Consider the following 14,226-nt stretch of genomic DNA (forward strand, 5'->3'; position numbering starts at 1 on the left):
TTTGTAAAATCACACATATTGACGATCAATTTAAGACAATTGCAAACATCTGATTTTATTTTGGAACACAATCATTAATTTCTTTGCTAATTTTCTGACATGTGGACCAAACCAGGACCGGAATCATGATACCGGTCAACACATTTTCACTAATTTCACATCTGCCCTTGTTTTGTTCTCTAGCATGGGTTTTAGGTCAGGTTTTAATAATAATAATAGGCGTGTTGGTGGTCGACCACTTAGCATGTCCGCCTCAGAGTTTAGAGGTTGTGGGTTTGATTCAGGGTACTCCGCTTTCCTCTCACATTGCAAAGACATGCACGGCAGGCCAATTGAGCCCTCCAATTTGTCCGTAGGTGCGAATTGTTGTTCATCGATGTGTGCTCTGCGATTGGCTGGCAACCCCTTCAGGGTGTTCCCCGCCTAAAGACTGCTGGGATACGCTCCAGTATGCCCTCGAGAGGATGAAGCAATCCAGAAAATGAATGAATGATGATACTAATAATTTATTTACAATTTCATATGTAATAAAGTTCAGTTCTGGAAAGTCCCGAGGTGTTTGTCCGGGCCTCGCTTGAGCTGCGCCACCTCCTCGCCGTGGACGGCATCCCGGGAGAAGGGTGCCGCCTCCATTTGGAGAAGCTTTGTGTTCAGCTTCTCCACACTCCTCTCCAGCTTCTGCAGGTTGCCGCTGTCTCCGTTGGACTGCTGCAGATGCTCCCAAGACGTTCTTCGTCTTGCTCGGCTCTTCGCAGCGCCGCCCAGCCACCGGGGCGGAGGCTCAACCGCTGAGGGCGCCTCCTCCGCATCTCCTGCGATGACCGGCTCAAAGTCAAGGGCCATGCATGCTTATGGCGCTCACACATAAATCCACTTCGGCAGCATGGCAAAAGCCAGAGTCAACAGCGAAAAGAGAAAGTCAGTGAAAAGTTAAAAGTCAAAGGTGATGGCAGTAGTAAAAATCAACATCAAAATAGTCAAAAAGTCAAAGTTGTAAAGTACGTATTTCCCTTCGAGACCACCCCAATCGCAAGCAAGTGTTGACACTACTGTTTCATTTTCAAGTTCCAACCACCCTGGTGAGGATCAGCAGCTTGCTTAATGGCCAGACGGACGCACTTCATATAATAGCACTCTCTAACCCTAAGCCACCAGTCATGGGTGACAATAGTTTTGGGTTACAACCTTGAAACTATTGGCAGCGGAAAAAAAGGAAAAATCAGCTCTCCACTGAAGCTGCAACAAGCAACAGCACTTTAGCGATGGGCGACCAACCACACATACTCTTACTACGTTGCATTTTTTGAAGACGTCAAATCACGTTCGAGACTTGTCAGAAGCCAAGCGTACCCGGCTCATTGCCTGCGTGGGCAGCCAGGTTGCGACCACCGAGCGTCTGCTCGAGCACCCTCAGGTGCTCTTTGAGTGCTGGGATGGAGTGCGCCTCCTGGTCCAGAACGGGCCACTCCAGGAACTCCAGGACCTCCTCGCCCAGCAGGGTCTCCAGGACCTCGCTGTGGCGGGTGGCGTCCTTCACCAGCGAGTTGAACGACGCTGACAAACGCTTCATCTCGGCCGACGCATGTTTCATTTCCCCCCACAGCTTCCCTTCGGACGCCTCTGGGGCACCGTCCTGGGCCTCCGGCGGCCGCATGCTCGACTCCAGAGCCGTTGTCCGCCTCTGTTCTGACGTCATCCACTCCTTCACCTGACAATTAGAGTACGCAAACCACAAAGGCCCCCTTGAATGAATGTCGTGTGGTTAAGCCATCGTGAAAGGACTTCCTTTAAGAGGAATCATCAAAAATATACTCAAGTGGAAAGGCAAACATCCTCTCATCCCACCAAGTAAAATGTAACACGATAATCAGTACAACAAGCAGTCCGGCCCTGATGCGGCCTGAAAACATTTCACAGCGGCCACAAGATGACAGCAAAGCAAGACATGCTCCACACGCATTGGCCACAGCGGAGGTCCGCTCCTTACGCCATACCTGCTGCAAGCCTCTCTGAAGCGCCTCCACGGCCGCCTCCCGGTCCTGGTCCTCTAGAGTCAGACGGTTCTCATTGGCCAGCTCTGTGGCATTGGTCACGCCCACCTCCAGCCGGGCCAGCACCTCGTCAAGATGCCCACAGTCACACTGGGACGGCGAAGGTGACGACGTGTTGTTCTTGTAGAGGAAGCTGTAGAGGTAGTCCACGTCCACGTCCATCTCGTGCAGCCGCCGGCCCTGCTGGCTCAGGTTGCCCGCCAGCTGCTCCACGCGCTCCAGCACCACCACCTTGGCCGCCTCCACTTCCAGGCCTGTCTCCATGAACAGCACCTGGCAGGTGCGCGCCGTGCCCTCCAGGCGCTCGCCCAGCACCCCGGCGTCACGGCGCAGCTGCTGGACGCCGCCCCGAGTCGCCGCCAGGTCCTCCGCCAGCTCGTCCACCTGAACGGGCGACACAAACGCCGTACTGCCTTGCGAATAGCAAAGACGAGAAGCCACGCCACTTTTGGAAAACAAATCAGCAAGTCAAACTATGAAAGGAACAGTTAAAGATCAGCAGCAGAAACAGCCAAAAGGTACATGACAAAGAGTGAAGAAAAAATAAGTCGTAATGGTAACAAAAGTGACAAAAAAGCAAGAATGGAGTCAAAAAAAAAATCAAAAGACTCAACATTAACCACGTTTACAAATTCTAAAAGTCAAAAAGTAGATGAAAAGTGACTAGCTCAGGCTGTAGGTGGCACCAAACACAGAAAAGAATGGGCAGCTAACCCTGACGGTGGTGTTGAGCACCATGTTATCCAGACGCCTGATGGCCTCCCACACGGCTGACGTCTGCGATATTGCCAGCCGCACTTCCCCCAGGGGTGCCTCCACTTCGGCTTCTTGTTGCTCTCCCTGCTCCTGCCCCACCGCCTGGTCCAGCTTGAGCTCTGCCAAGGTGGTGTTCATGGCCTGCAGGCTGACCTGACAGCAACAAGTCCAAAAGTCATCGGTGTGAAAAGCCACAAATCAGGTTTGCAAAAGTTTATGGCTCAAAGAAAGACTCCCAAAAGTTGGAGAAAGCAAACGATACCATGAGATAGCTCTTGACGTTGCTGATGTTGTGGTGCAGCATCGCCTGCTGGGAGCGCAGGGCGCTCTCCAGCCGCCTGTGCAGCGTTGCCACCTGCTGGACGCTTTGCTCCACCCTGGCGTTCAGTCGTTGCTCGTAGTCGGCACGCTCAGCCCGCTCCCGGCGCTGGGCGGCCTCCAGCTTGGCCGCGTCTCGGGTCAGGTCGTCCAGCCGCCGGCCGAGCTGCTCCAGCGAGCGGTTGAAGAGCTGGAGGGAAGGCTGCAGCTGCAATGTCAGCAGCGCCACCATGTGGGGGAGAGCCACCTCCGCTGCGGGGACTGTGGAACCAGACGCTGGCTCCGCCTCCTCGTATGTGCCTGAAGAGCACACAAAAAGGCCTTGATTCATATTTATTTTCATTATGATCTTGAGAAACGTTTTCCTCTTTTGTGATTTTTATTGTTTAAAAAAAAAAAGACAATTTATACCCTTAGTTAAAAATCTGACAGATGGTGAGTCGCGATGAGAATCAGAAAGCGGTTCTGTTAGAGAGCCGCTTCGCAATAATTTGATTGTCCGCTTGCCTGATGAGCCACTCATTGATTCCTCTCATATTCCCGTGAAGTGCGCAAAAAAGCAACGAGCGCACCGGCACCTGGATTCGTCTATTTGTCAAATGAGAAGAGGACGTCAAGCAAACATTTGGTACATTCGCACTTACCGGGACGAAGGTGCTCTGGCTGCTTCGGTTCTCTGGCAGGTTGTGGCATGTGTTGCTGAGTCCAGACATGAACGGGACGCTGTGTGAGGTTGCCCTCCTCGACACGGACATGGGTAGAATTCTGAGCAGGGTCCCTATCCTGGACCTGGACGGGATACTGTACGTGGGAAGGCTGCTGTGTGGGGTCCTGATCTTGAACTTGGACAGGCTGCAAAACTTGGTTTGGATGCTGAGCGTGGTCCTGATGCGCAACATGTGCCTGATGGTCTCTATTTAGTCCGTGGGTGGGATCTTGAGCGCGGTCCTGCCTTGGTCTGTAGGCGAGATCTTGAGCACGGTCCTGGTTTGGTCCGTAGACGGGATCTTGAGCGCTGTCTTGCTTTGGTCCATAGGCGGGATCTTGAGCGCTGTCGTGGTGTTGAGAGTGGACCCGATTGTTTGCACGGACAGGAAGCTGAGCGTGGCTGATGTTGACTGAGCCCTGGTGGTTTTTCTGCTGTCTGTTTGGGTCGCTGTACTGTTGCTGGGGAAGTACGCCTGAAAGACAGATCCAATTTATACGTGTGTACATTTTCTGTGTACCTATGGTTTACATTCTTCACATGCTTTACATATACTGAGGACATAATATGCTGCAGGAAACAGTCGGGGGTTTCATCCTACCCCAGGGTTAGGGTTCAGATTGTAGTCCACTTTTTCGGCAGTTGTTCGAATCCCACTTGTGACATTAGCTTAAGGGAACGTCGATATTGTCGGGCAGTGGCACGGCAAGGGGAGGCTTTGAAGAGGACCTCAAACTGCAAAAGTGTGGACTTGCGGTTTAAGACTCAAGTCGACTCTTGAAAGCGACTTCCGGCAGCGAATTCTTTGAGCGTGGGAGTATGGACAAGCATGTAATCACAAGTTTGAGATGCGAGTAGTCTGGCCTTGAACAAAGTAAGATATCAGCAGGGATGTGCGCACGGTCCAAGGTGCTGTTTAGGTCAGAACCAAATGTTCAAGGCTGACTTTTTTGACGGTCACATTGAGAAACCACCCGCCCGTAATCGGGGTCTGAAAATAGTGCCGGATCAGGCTGGCTTTAATAGTGAAAAAAAAAAAGAAAAAGAACTTGCTCATGGAGTCACGCTGGCTGGATTTCATGACTTGGAGTTCCTCTGATTGTGTCCAGCGTCTCTGCAAAGGTGGATGACTTTGGGTCAGGAAGTGCTTTGAATCAGAGATGTGGTGGGAGCGAGCGGGTCGCATCGGGTTACTTCTGACTTTCCAGCCATTTTCATTATTTCCCAAGCACAAGGCATCTAGCGAGAGGCGTGAACGCGAGAGAATTGCTCCTTTGTCCAAATGTAACGCGACCGCAATGGGCTACCGCCATGGGCAACGGCGATGAACGCCCGCGATGGGCAACCGAAACGAGCGACCGAGATGAACGACCGCGACGGGCGATCGTGATTGGCGACCGCTCATCCATACCAGCAGCATGGGGAAAGGCGGCCGCTCTCTGGACTTCGGAGCTCGTCGAGTCGTTCTGTGCATCAGCCACTGTCAAAGACAAGTTGACATGTTCCCATTTAGTTTGTTTCGAAATCTGGTCAACGTGTAAAAGCACAAACGGGACGACCCAATCACATGAGCTAGCGAGGCCCGATATAGTCCTGACAGGAAGTCACCTTTTTTGACATCCGGCTCCCTTTCAGGATATCTTCCTCCGGACTCCAAGCAAACATTACTCTTTCCCACTAAAGAAGACTGTACGAAATTAAACTGCTACCAGATACGGATAGACTCAAGACTCAAGTCGGGGACAAAGAGAAAAGCAATAGAATTTAAAATAGAACCCAATCGATACAAACGCCCTGTTCAGAGAGACTTTTTTTAGCCCCATGTTTTGACTGACCATACGTGTGTGCGTGTTTCGTGACAACGTCACAGGCAGAAAATACATTTCCTTAAAAAAACAATTTTAATCGCCAAAAAAAGTGTACACGAGAAGTTTTAGGTGAATAATAGTACCTTGATGGTAATACTTTGACTTACTGCCTCCTAAAATACAGAATGGCGGCAAAATAGTATTGGACCAATCCTCAAAGAGAACCTTGAGGAACCCCAAAGTTCATTTTCAACAATTTGACCGTTCGATTTTAAAACGTAAACGGTTCTAAAATGATGGAAATGGACCCCAATCACCTCTAAAGGACATGAGTCGTACCCGTAATCGTGTTTTTAAACGGGCCTGTGTGATTTGTCTCAGCCAATCACCGATATCACAATAATCCAAGCCAATCACAATAACAGCAGGCAATCGATATTGGACTCGGACAACCGCGCACATTGAAAAGATGTGACGCTTGACAGCTTGTTGCTATGACGATGATGCTACGGAAGAGAAGAAGTCACCCGTGTCGTCGCAGTTGTCTCCTCCGTGACCCGGACAACATCTCCACAACAGAGCCGTGATCACCTTCCGCTCCTGCTTGTAGAGCGGCCGAGTGGACAACTTGTACCTGCGCACACGCACGCACAGCGAGAGCGTGGAGGAGCGCGTCTCTGCTGCCGAGGTTCGGGGCGCCGAGCCGCGGGCGCCTTGTGGTTGCGAGACTTACATGAACAGATGACAGTCCGGTGTTCCGCTGGGACACGGACTTTGGGACTTGATGGTGTATTTCTCCGTCCCGCACGCCGCCGCCACTGTGACCATACGCTTCTGCACAAATGCACACCAGTTCCTGCAAAAGGCACACGTAAAAAAACATTTGCGGGGGTTCATTGTGATTATGGCGGCAACACTCGGATCCAAACGCTGCATATAGTTTGAACAGCTTGGCTAAACGTGTTGAAACACGTGACTTCGGACTTTTATTCCTCCGTTGTTTCCTGCGCTTCCTTTTGGAGGGGCATCACGGGAAGGAACAATCCCACACTCAAACCACTCGACAAATGTTTTGATGGGTTCAGCAGAGTAGAAGCTGCCGCTTCAGTATTTCAAACGTTGCCATCATTCAAAGTCCGATGACTGAGAAAGCAGAGGAATGTCATTGTTTGCAATGTTGCTTTCCTGCAGAGATCAAGCGGGAGACAATTTCCTGTCATCTTCTAGTGGCTGAGTGGGTGTCAACCCTTTGGAAGCCAGCAAAAGCCACATGAAGAACCCCTTTGGGGTTTCCGTCCATTCCTCAAGGTTGCCGTGTCCTCCGCGAGGCACCGCTAAAACACGTCGGTCGCGGCGACATCCACTCTTGGTTTTTAGTCCAAACACCTGATGCAGAGTGACCCACACGTCAACAGACGAGTGAGTGCCTCCCTTCCCTCCAATGACTGCAAACGTCATCAATGTTTTGAGAAGAATGCGGGGGGCTTGGAGGCACTTCTCAATCGCACTTCTGCTCATTACGGTTGGGGCTGAGCTGGAGACCAATCGACCCTGGACTGCTCCCACTCACATTCACCCCTCCGGATATATTTTGTTTTCAAGAACGCAAACGTGCAATTTGCGCAAGGTGGGACGAGGAAAAATGAAAGGCTCAGCAACAGAATCGAACAGGGACTTGATAACTGTGAGGCAGACGTGCTCACCACTAGAGTGTCCAAGTTCAGGATCAAGTTGAGCCGAGGGTGGCGCTGGAGCACGATTTCGACCTGATGAACCCCCACGGCAAGAGCAGCTGCATCAAGCGCTGTGACGGGCGGGCCTGTCTCATACCCGGAGGGAGGCTTGTAAAGCCTCGCTGTGGGTGGCAATCGTGAGCGAGACTCCAGCAGTCAAAACACGCAAGGACTTCCTGCTTCCTCACAGTCGTGGCGCCACACGCTTGGAATGTCAGCAAACAACAACGCTCGGGTTCCCAGTTGCAAATTGGGCATGAAAGATTCATCACTAACAGCATCGTCTCCTGGACAGTGCGAACAAAGGAACATCCTGATCGGATGCTGACAGACATCCCAAAGTCTATCGCGCAATCAACAGGCAGCAGTTCCCAGGGTCCGAAACGCACAACACCCTGAGGATGCTGTTGTCGACTCGGTGAACTCACCCGCTTCGGGCTGGGTAGTTCCCTCCTATTGGGTCTGTCTCCTTGATGGCACCTATGACGCTTACCGTGCCCCCCCGATTCCCTTGCTCGTCCTCCTCCCGCTCGACCTCGGGGTCTCGGGCCCTCACGTCGCCACGAGTGTTCAGCACAAAGGCCAGAAGCACAAGCAGAACCTTCACGGCTCTCATGACTGCTGCTTGAATGAGTGGGGGCTCGTGTGCCTGCCACCTTCTTTTAAAACCAAGGAGGAGGGGCAGCGGGATAGGCAGGAGAGGAGGGGGAGGTCACGCCCACACAGGAAGTGACATAAGAAATCTTATCGTGAGCTAACGTTCAAGACGTTCAAGTTTTAGCTTTGGAAGTTGAAGGTGACGAGACAAGATGCTGCTCTTGGCCAGTTGCGTTTGTGCCATCGTTGCAACCTCAGTTCCCATTAACAACTGTTTATGTTTACAATGTTGAGATGGTGTCAAACTGGGGTCATTTCTTTGGTTCATTTGTCACTTGCTGCTCTACTAAAGATGATGCAATAAATGAAAATGCCACAATGCAGTTGCATTTTCACAAGCCAGTCTACTGGTCCAAGTCAAGTGAGAACTTCTCATGGTCTATTATGACCAAGGCAAATGACTCACGTTCTGGTGACGGCGCTCTCTGGAGGTGGGGGACTTCACCCAAAGAAGGTTCTCAGAGGCCTTTGTATTCAAAGCTGTCACCTGATATCTGGAGGCATTTCCTCCTCCTGCTGCTCCTCAGCCTAACTCCTTGTTCCTTCCTCCTTGGAAACAAATCCACGGTCCTTTTTCTCTCCCTCCATCTTCATCCTCTTCCTGTGGTGCGATAAGGACGCAGGAAATCCACGAGGTCGCTTCCTGTCACGCTCTTGATGGAGAGAAGACATTGAAAGACAAGTTCAACATCCTTCATGCGATTGAGGAAGAAAAGTAGAACAACAAATTTGCTCACATTTCAACACAAAACATACGAGACAGTTCAAACCGTTTTGCTTCTCTGGCCAACATAAAGATAAAGGATTGTTGGCAGCAATTGGAGTTGATTGTCTTCCATTGATGTTGCCAGATTTGCCTAGCTCACCCAAGTGCAGCAGAAGGGAGTGTTCCTGTCGAAATGACTTTTCTAAGCTGTGAGAGTGTGTCACTTCCGAGGATTGTAGCAGACGAGGCCTGGTGGGGGCCCTCGGGGATGTGTGACTGAAGAGAAAGTGACAGCTGACTGCAGGCAAATTACAAAACAAACATTCACATGGAATTCCATCAAACAGAGCTGAGTTGTGAATTTTTAACGTAACTTTAGAGCTGGGCGCCACAGTTAACGCATTGCTACCATGGCGACCTAAAAGGGTACTGCACCTTTTAAAACAGATCCCGATGTTGCGTTTTCAAAATCTGGCCAGGAGACGGCAGCACGTACCCATACATTACGTCGGACAACGCGCCTGCGACAAAGATTGAAGAACAACGGCATAAAAGCAGCCACTATCGTGTATATTATGCAACAGCGGTATTTATTAATCAGACCTACGTCCACATATTAATCCATTCGTCGGGACTTCCCACAGGATCATTCCCTGGTCGTGTCGAAGCTGGGGGAGGTAGTCGCTGATGGTGTAGGGGTACACTGGCTTGTCTTGAGTGCCGACACCGTGAGTTCAATTCCCACATATGAATGTGAATGTTTGTGTGTGAGTGACGGTGTGAATGTGTGTGTGAATGAAGAAAGGAAAAAAAAGAAGCTGGGGGATGGTTGTCCGTGTCTACGCACTGAGACTGCGCAGAAGTGCATTCAACTTCTCGTCTGCTTCCGCAGTTGGAATCCAATTCCCCAGCAGTCTTTCTCCGTTGCACATCACAACAACAATTACAAGTAAGAAAGCAAAGCCTTATGATCAATTCTGCAAGTGCACAAAATATGATAGACTAAATGTTTCTATTTGCACGTTTTAAAATAACGTCGAATAAGTGAAAGCATAGTTGTGACAAACATGCCGATGACGTTATTTTAGAGGAGGGAAGGGACCTTTTGGGTAAGCTAAGGTAAGATCAAACGTGCTCGTTGATCGGATGGTGTCATGCGAACAAATTCAAAATGTAAATGATATGTTTCGTGGCCTCGGTTCTTTTCCTGTTCATTTTGCTGCTTAGCAGTCGTCCAAATGCAAAGAATGCATCGGGCTCAAAGTTGTTTAAGTGAACTGGCGATACGCGCACTTAAACACTAATTTTATTTCTATATCATTCTGGGGTCAACTACTATTGCATTTATATGCACATTGTTTAGATAAAAAAAAGTTCAGATAAAAAAGACATTAAAAAAATTAGATTTTAAAAAAAACTGTCAAAACATTTTCGACCTGCAAACAAATAAATTGTGCCATTGTTACAAACAGTTTGTCACTTATTTGACGTTCTAACGCATAATCTGTTAAATTGATCGACAGTCGTGTTTTTCTTACACAAAGAGTAGCAGTCACCATGACTCAGCAAATCTGGGCGTTGCTGGAATGGTTCTCTTCGACTGTAACATTTTAATTGTAATCAAGTGCACCTTTCAATATTATCTACAGACCCATTTATTGTCAAACCGTTTAACATCACCTTCAAACATTTTGCGAGTAGCAAATTTTACTGCGCCCCCCAATCAAAGGACAATAAAATGCTGTGCCGCCCATTTTAAACGTGATTGGTTAAAGAAAGAGTCACACGAGTGCCTCAATATCCGGGGATTACTTTGGATTTCACCGCAGCCGAACTAAAGGACAGATGAATTGTTTTCATTCATTTGTCTTTCCTCATATCGACTTGACTAAGAAGATGTCCAGCAAGGTCGCCGTGGTTACAGGGGCCAACAAAGGCATCGGCAAGGCCATCGTGCAGGCGCTGTGCAAGGAATTCCAGGGAGACGTATACCTCACCGCCAGGGACGGGTACGTCTTTTCACACGCTGCACATGTGGCCGCCTCAACTTCAAAAATAATTTTGACCACCCCTTCTGGGCAGTGGGCGTGGGGAGGAGGCCACAGCATCCTTGAGAGCAGAGGGTTTGAAAGTCAACTTCCACCAGTTGGACATCAATGAAATCAGCAGCATCGCGAAGGCTGCCGACTTCTTCAAACAAAAGTACGGCGGCGTGGATGTGCTCGTCAACAACGCCGGCATCGCTTTTAAAGGTAACTTGTCACAAAGAAACCTTGAAATGAATTTACAAAATTTGATGGCGACCCAAACCCGTGTGCAAACACTTGCAAATATTAGCTGCTTAGTGAGATTCGGCCTTTTGGCACAAGGATTGTGGGTGCCGGTCTGAGCTCCACTCTCCTTGCTCTCAGTTCTAGTTCAAAACATTTCCCTCTAAAATCGAATTGATCAATTATTTATTTATTTATTTTTTTCTCCTTCTCCCTTCTTTTTGACTTGTGCGACTTGTAGTGCGAAAAATGCGGCCGTTGTCCGTTATGGGGCAACTTGCTAATTCTCACACAGTTTTGAAATGCCGTTTACCCAGTAAAGTACCAACTCTTGTCTTTTTGTTGAGTGTTCCTTTTTGCCGTCCACATTCAGTGGCCGACCCAGCGCCGTTTGGCACGCAGGCCGAGGTGACGCTGCGGACCAACTACTTTGCTACACGGGACATGCTGACCCACTTCCTGCCGCTCATCAAATGCGGAGGTACGGAGCCGCACGCTTCTCTGAGCTCACGTTGAAGGTCTGAGTTCCTTGAAACTCCACGCTGCTTCTGCCTTTTTCAGGCCGCATAGTGAACGTGTCGAGCTTTGTGAGCGTGCGCAGCCTGCACAAGTGCAGCGAGGAGCTGCAGAAACGTTTCCGCAGCGACGACATCACCGAAGACGAGCTGACAACACTCATGACGCACTTCGTCGAGCTCGCCAAGGACGACCGGCACAAGCAGGCGGGATGGCCCGACACGGCCTACGGAGTCTCCAAGATCGGCGTGACGGTACCGCACCCCGCCATTTGAAAGAGTTTTGGGGATTGGAATTTGGACAAAAACTTTGGGACACACAATAAAAACGGCGGGACACCTACAGGATGTGAATAGTGAAGAAAAGGTGGCGTGATGATAAAACTATTTGGACACATACAACGTAATAAAGGCCGGAGTAGCGTGGAGTGGAGACAAAAGTACTGGGACACCTGTGGTGAGATGTTAAGACAATGTCAGGGGAGACAGTACTGGGACAGAAAATGTGTAAAAAAAAAAAAAAAATGGTGGTAAAAGTATTGGGAATCAAGGGGAACAGAAAATGGGAACCAAAAGAGTTGAGACGCAGTCAATGAAAATGCATCCTATAATCAAAATTAGTCAGGTGAAGTGAAGAAAAACAAGAAGTTTGGACAAAAGCACGGAGACATGCGCAAGAACAAAACGTGTAAGCTGGGTATCGGACATAAGTAATGAGACACCTAGTGAAAAGAGGACAAAACGTATTCGGGCTCATTAGAACTCAATCGAAGGGGGAAAACAGGGTTTCTACAAAAGTATTGGGACGTATCCAGGAAGTGAAGGGTGGGTAAGGAGAATGATGACAGAAGTCTGGGGAGTAAAGAAAGAAGGCTTTGGTCAAAAGTATTTGGACTGTTGTAGGGATACCTCACGTGTAATACCTCAACGGGTTCTTGACTAGTGATGTTTCGTTGTCTTGTTTTTCTGCATGTTTGCTCAATCAGACTCTGTCCATGATCCATGCGAGACGTCTGTCCAAAGAGAGAGCAAACGATCAGGTAACGAGCACGCGTGAGCAAGACTGTCAGAACGCCTCTTGACGAACGCTTCTGTTCAGATCCTGGTAAACGCGTGCTGCCCTGGCTGGGTGCGCACCGACATGGCGGGCTCCAAAGCCCCCAAGTCTCCTGAAGAAGGCGCTGAGACGCCCGTCTTCTTGGCTCTGCTTCCCGTCGGAGCTTTGGAGCCTCACGGCAAGTTTGTGTCGGACAAGACGGTCCAGACTTGGTGAAGTCCGCTGTGTCACCATCTGGAAAACAAAACGCTACTCTGAACAGTTACAAGGGAATAATCAATAAATGTGAAACAAGAACGTCCGATGTGCGAAACGTGGCAAGCCATCTTGCATGAATAAAGACAAGAATGATTTGAAGCAACCTTTGTGAGTTGATTAAGCAGTGCAAACACCGATATCTTGTTTGACAACATTTCACAGCTCAATCCAAAAATGCCAGCAATATGGTCAAAGTCAAGTCAGCTACGTTGAGTTCTAGTGACACTCGGTGGTCATTGCGGGTATTTCATTTAAAATAAGATGCCTTGCCACGGCGGACGTGTGTAAAGCGCATCTGCCCATGTGGATAATCCTAATTGATCAGCATGAGCGACGGAATAATTCTGCAAGATGCAAAACGACTGCCAGCCAACACAAAGTGACCATTCTAGCAGCACAGCAACACTCAATCGCCGCTCCACGCACGCACGCACTCGGTGCCTCACACAACCGCACACGTGCCAGTGCGAGGATGTTTGATGTCACTGACACTATCTAACCTCGACATCGTGTGTGGGGCAGAGAATCACATTCCAAAACTACGGACCTAACCCATTGTGCAGAGAAATCAAATCTATTAACATTTGCGTATGTCAGTCAAAGTGAAGGCTCAATGAATGCGAGCCGTCACCCAGACGATTGTATTAACGCCACCTATGATTACATATCGACATTTTGATACAAGATGTGTTTGTATAACAACAAAAGCGCAAAACCTAGAGAGCAACCTTCCAGTCCCTACATGTCTGTCTTTTGGTGAGGAAACAAGTTTTATTAGGCCAGCGTAAGAAGAACAAAGCCTCTTAAAAAAGGAACAACGTGAGATAAATCAAACATTTTGTTGAGCAGCTGCAGTTTGTGGTGACCGCCAGATGTCAGGAGAGCAGCGTTCAAGCACAGCGATAGCACGACCCGCACCCGATGCGGATTTCTCGTTTCGGGAAGCCTTTTGGGATTCTCATTCCAAAGAAATGCAGTGGCGAAAGGGTCCAAAGATGGTTCCAACGACAAAAAAAACTTGTTGGGCTGCACTTATGTCATAGCGCCTTAGTAAGCTCAAAAACAAAATTAGCAAAGTTATCTAATTAATAAACTAATTAATTAATTAATTAATTAATTAGAGGGCTTGTGCGTGCAAGTCAAGTCTGAGTTGGACATCTTGGAAACTCAAAAGTGTCTTTGCTGTGGCGTGCAAATGTGTCTTTTTGGAGACGATGAAGCGTCGCGGCGAGTCTTTTCTACCCACGGCAAGCTTCACATAACCCGAGTCTTGTAATTGGAGCGCCGCGGCGCCACTGAATGTCATCAAATGCCAGCAGCCTATAAATAGCCTTTCATTAGCAAGCCCGACCAAGAGACGACGGCGTCGGTGCAAAACGTTCACAAAGTTT

The 14,226-nt window shown here is 49.1% G+C and overlaps 2 protein-coding genes across 13 annotated transcripts; one reads left to right on the forward strand and one right to left on the reverse strand.

The window, feature by feature from the left end:
- Positions 1-490: 490 nt before the first annotated feature.
- LOC148393647 (multimerin-2-like) lies at positions 491-12,587 on the reverse strand. Of its 9 annotated transcripts, XM_088385834.1 has the most exons (14): positions 12,444-12,587; positions 9,343-12,372; positions 9,171-9,256; positions 8,896-9,033; positions 8,517-8,682; positions 6,373-6,495; positions 6,167-6,273; positions 5,243-5,311; positions 3,770-4,306; positions 3,070-3,425; positions 2,766-2,960; positions 1,995-2,435; positions 1,351-1,708; positions 491-812 (listed from the first exon to the last, which is right to left on the reverse strand). In XM_088385834.1, the coding sequence occupies exons 5-14, from the start codon at positions 8,531-8,533 to the stop codon at positions 535-537; spliced, it is 2,481 nt and encodes an 826-aa protein (XP_088241960.1). In that variant the 5' UTR covers positions 8,534-8,682; positions 8,896-9,033; positions 9,171-9,256; positions 9,343-12,372; positions 12,444-12,587; the 3' UTR covers positions 491-534. The 9 variants fall into 9 exon arrangements, with proteins under 9 accessions (XP_088241960.1, XP_088241962.1, XP_088241964.1 ...); XM_088385836.1 differs by lacking the exon at positions 12,444-12,587 and having other exon boundaries at positions 8,896-9,011; positions 9,343-10,226; XM_088385838.1 differs by lacking the exon at positions 12,444-12,587 and having other exon boundaries at positions 8,436-8,682; positions 9,343-10,226.
- On the forward strand, positions 9,216-12,934 carry cbr1 (carbonyl reductase 1). Of its 4 annotated transcripts, XM_088385867.1 has the most exons (9): positions 9,287-9,303; positions 9,380-9,463; positions 9,628-9,684; positions 10,632-10,744; positions 10,818-10,987; positions 11,379-11,486; positions 11,567-11,775; positions 12,507-12,560; positions 12,620-12,934. In XM_088385867.1, exons 4-9 carry the CDS (start codon positions 10,632-10,634, stop codon positions 12,791-12,793), a joined length of 828 nt encoding a protein of 275 aa, XP_088241993.1. In that variant the 5' UTR covers positions 9,287-9,303; positions 9,380-9,463; positions 9,628-9,684; the 3' UTR covers positions 12,794-12,934. The 4 variants fall into 4 exon arrangements, with proteins under 4 accessions (XP_088241995.1, XP_088241994.1, XP_088241993.1 ...); XM_088385869.1 differs by having other exon boundaries at positions 9,216-9,463; positions 10,618-10,744; XM_088385868.1 differs by having other exon boundaries at positions 9,217-9,463; positions 10,629-10,744.
- The last annotated feature ends 1,292 nt before the right edge of the window (positions 12,935-14,226 follow it).

This window comes from Syngnathus floridae, chromosome 9 (assembly GCF_059516105.1).
Source record: "Syngnathus floridae isolate MCC-2025c chromosome 9, RoL_Sflo_1.0, whole genome shotgun sequence".
In the NCBI taxonomy this organism is placed as follows: domain Eukaryota; kingdom Metazoa; phylum Chordata; class Actinopteri; order Syngnathiformes; family Syngnathidae; genus Syngnathus; species Syngnathus floridae.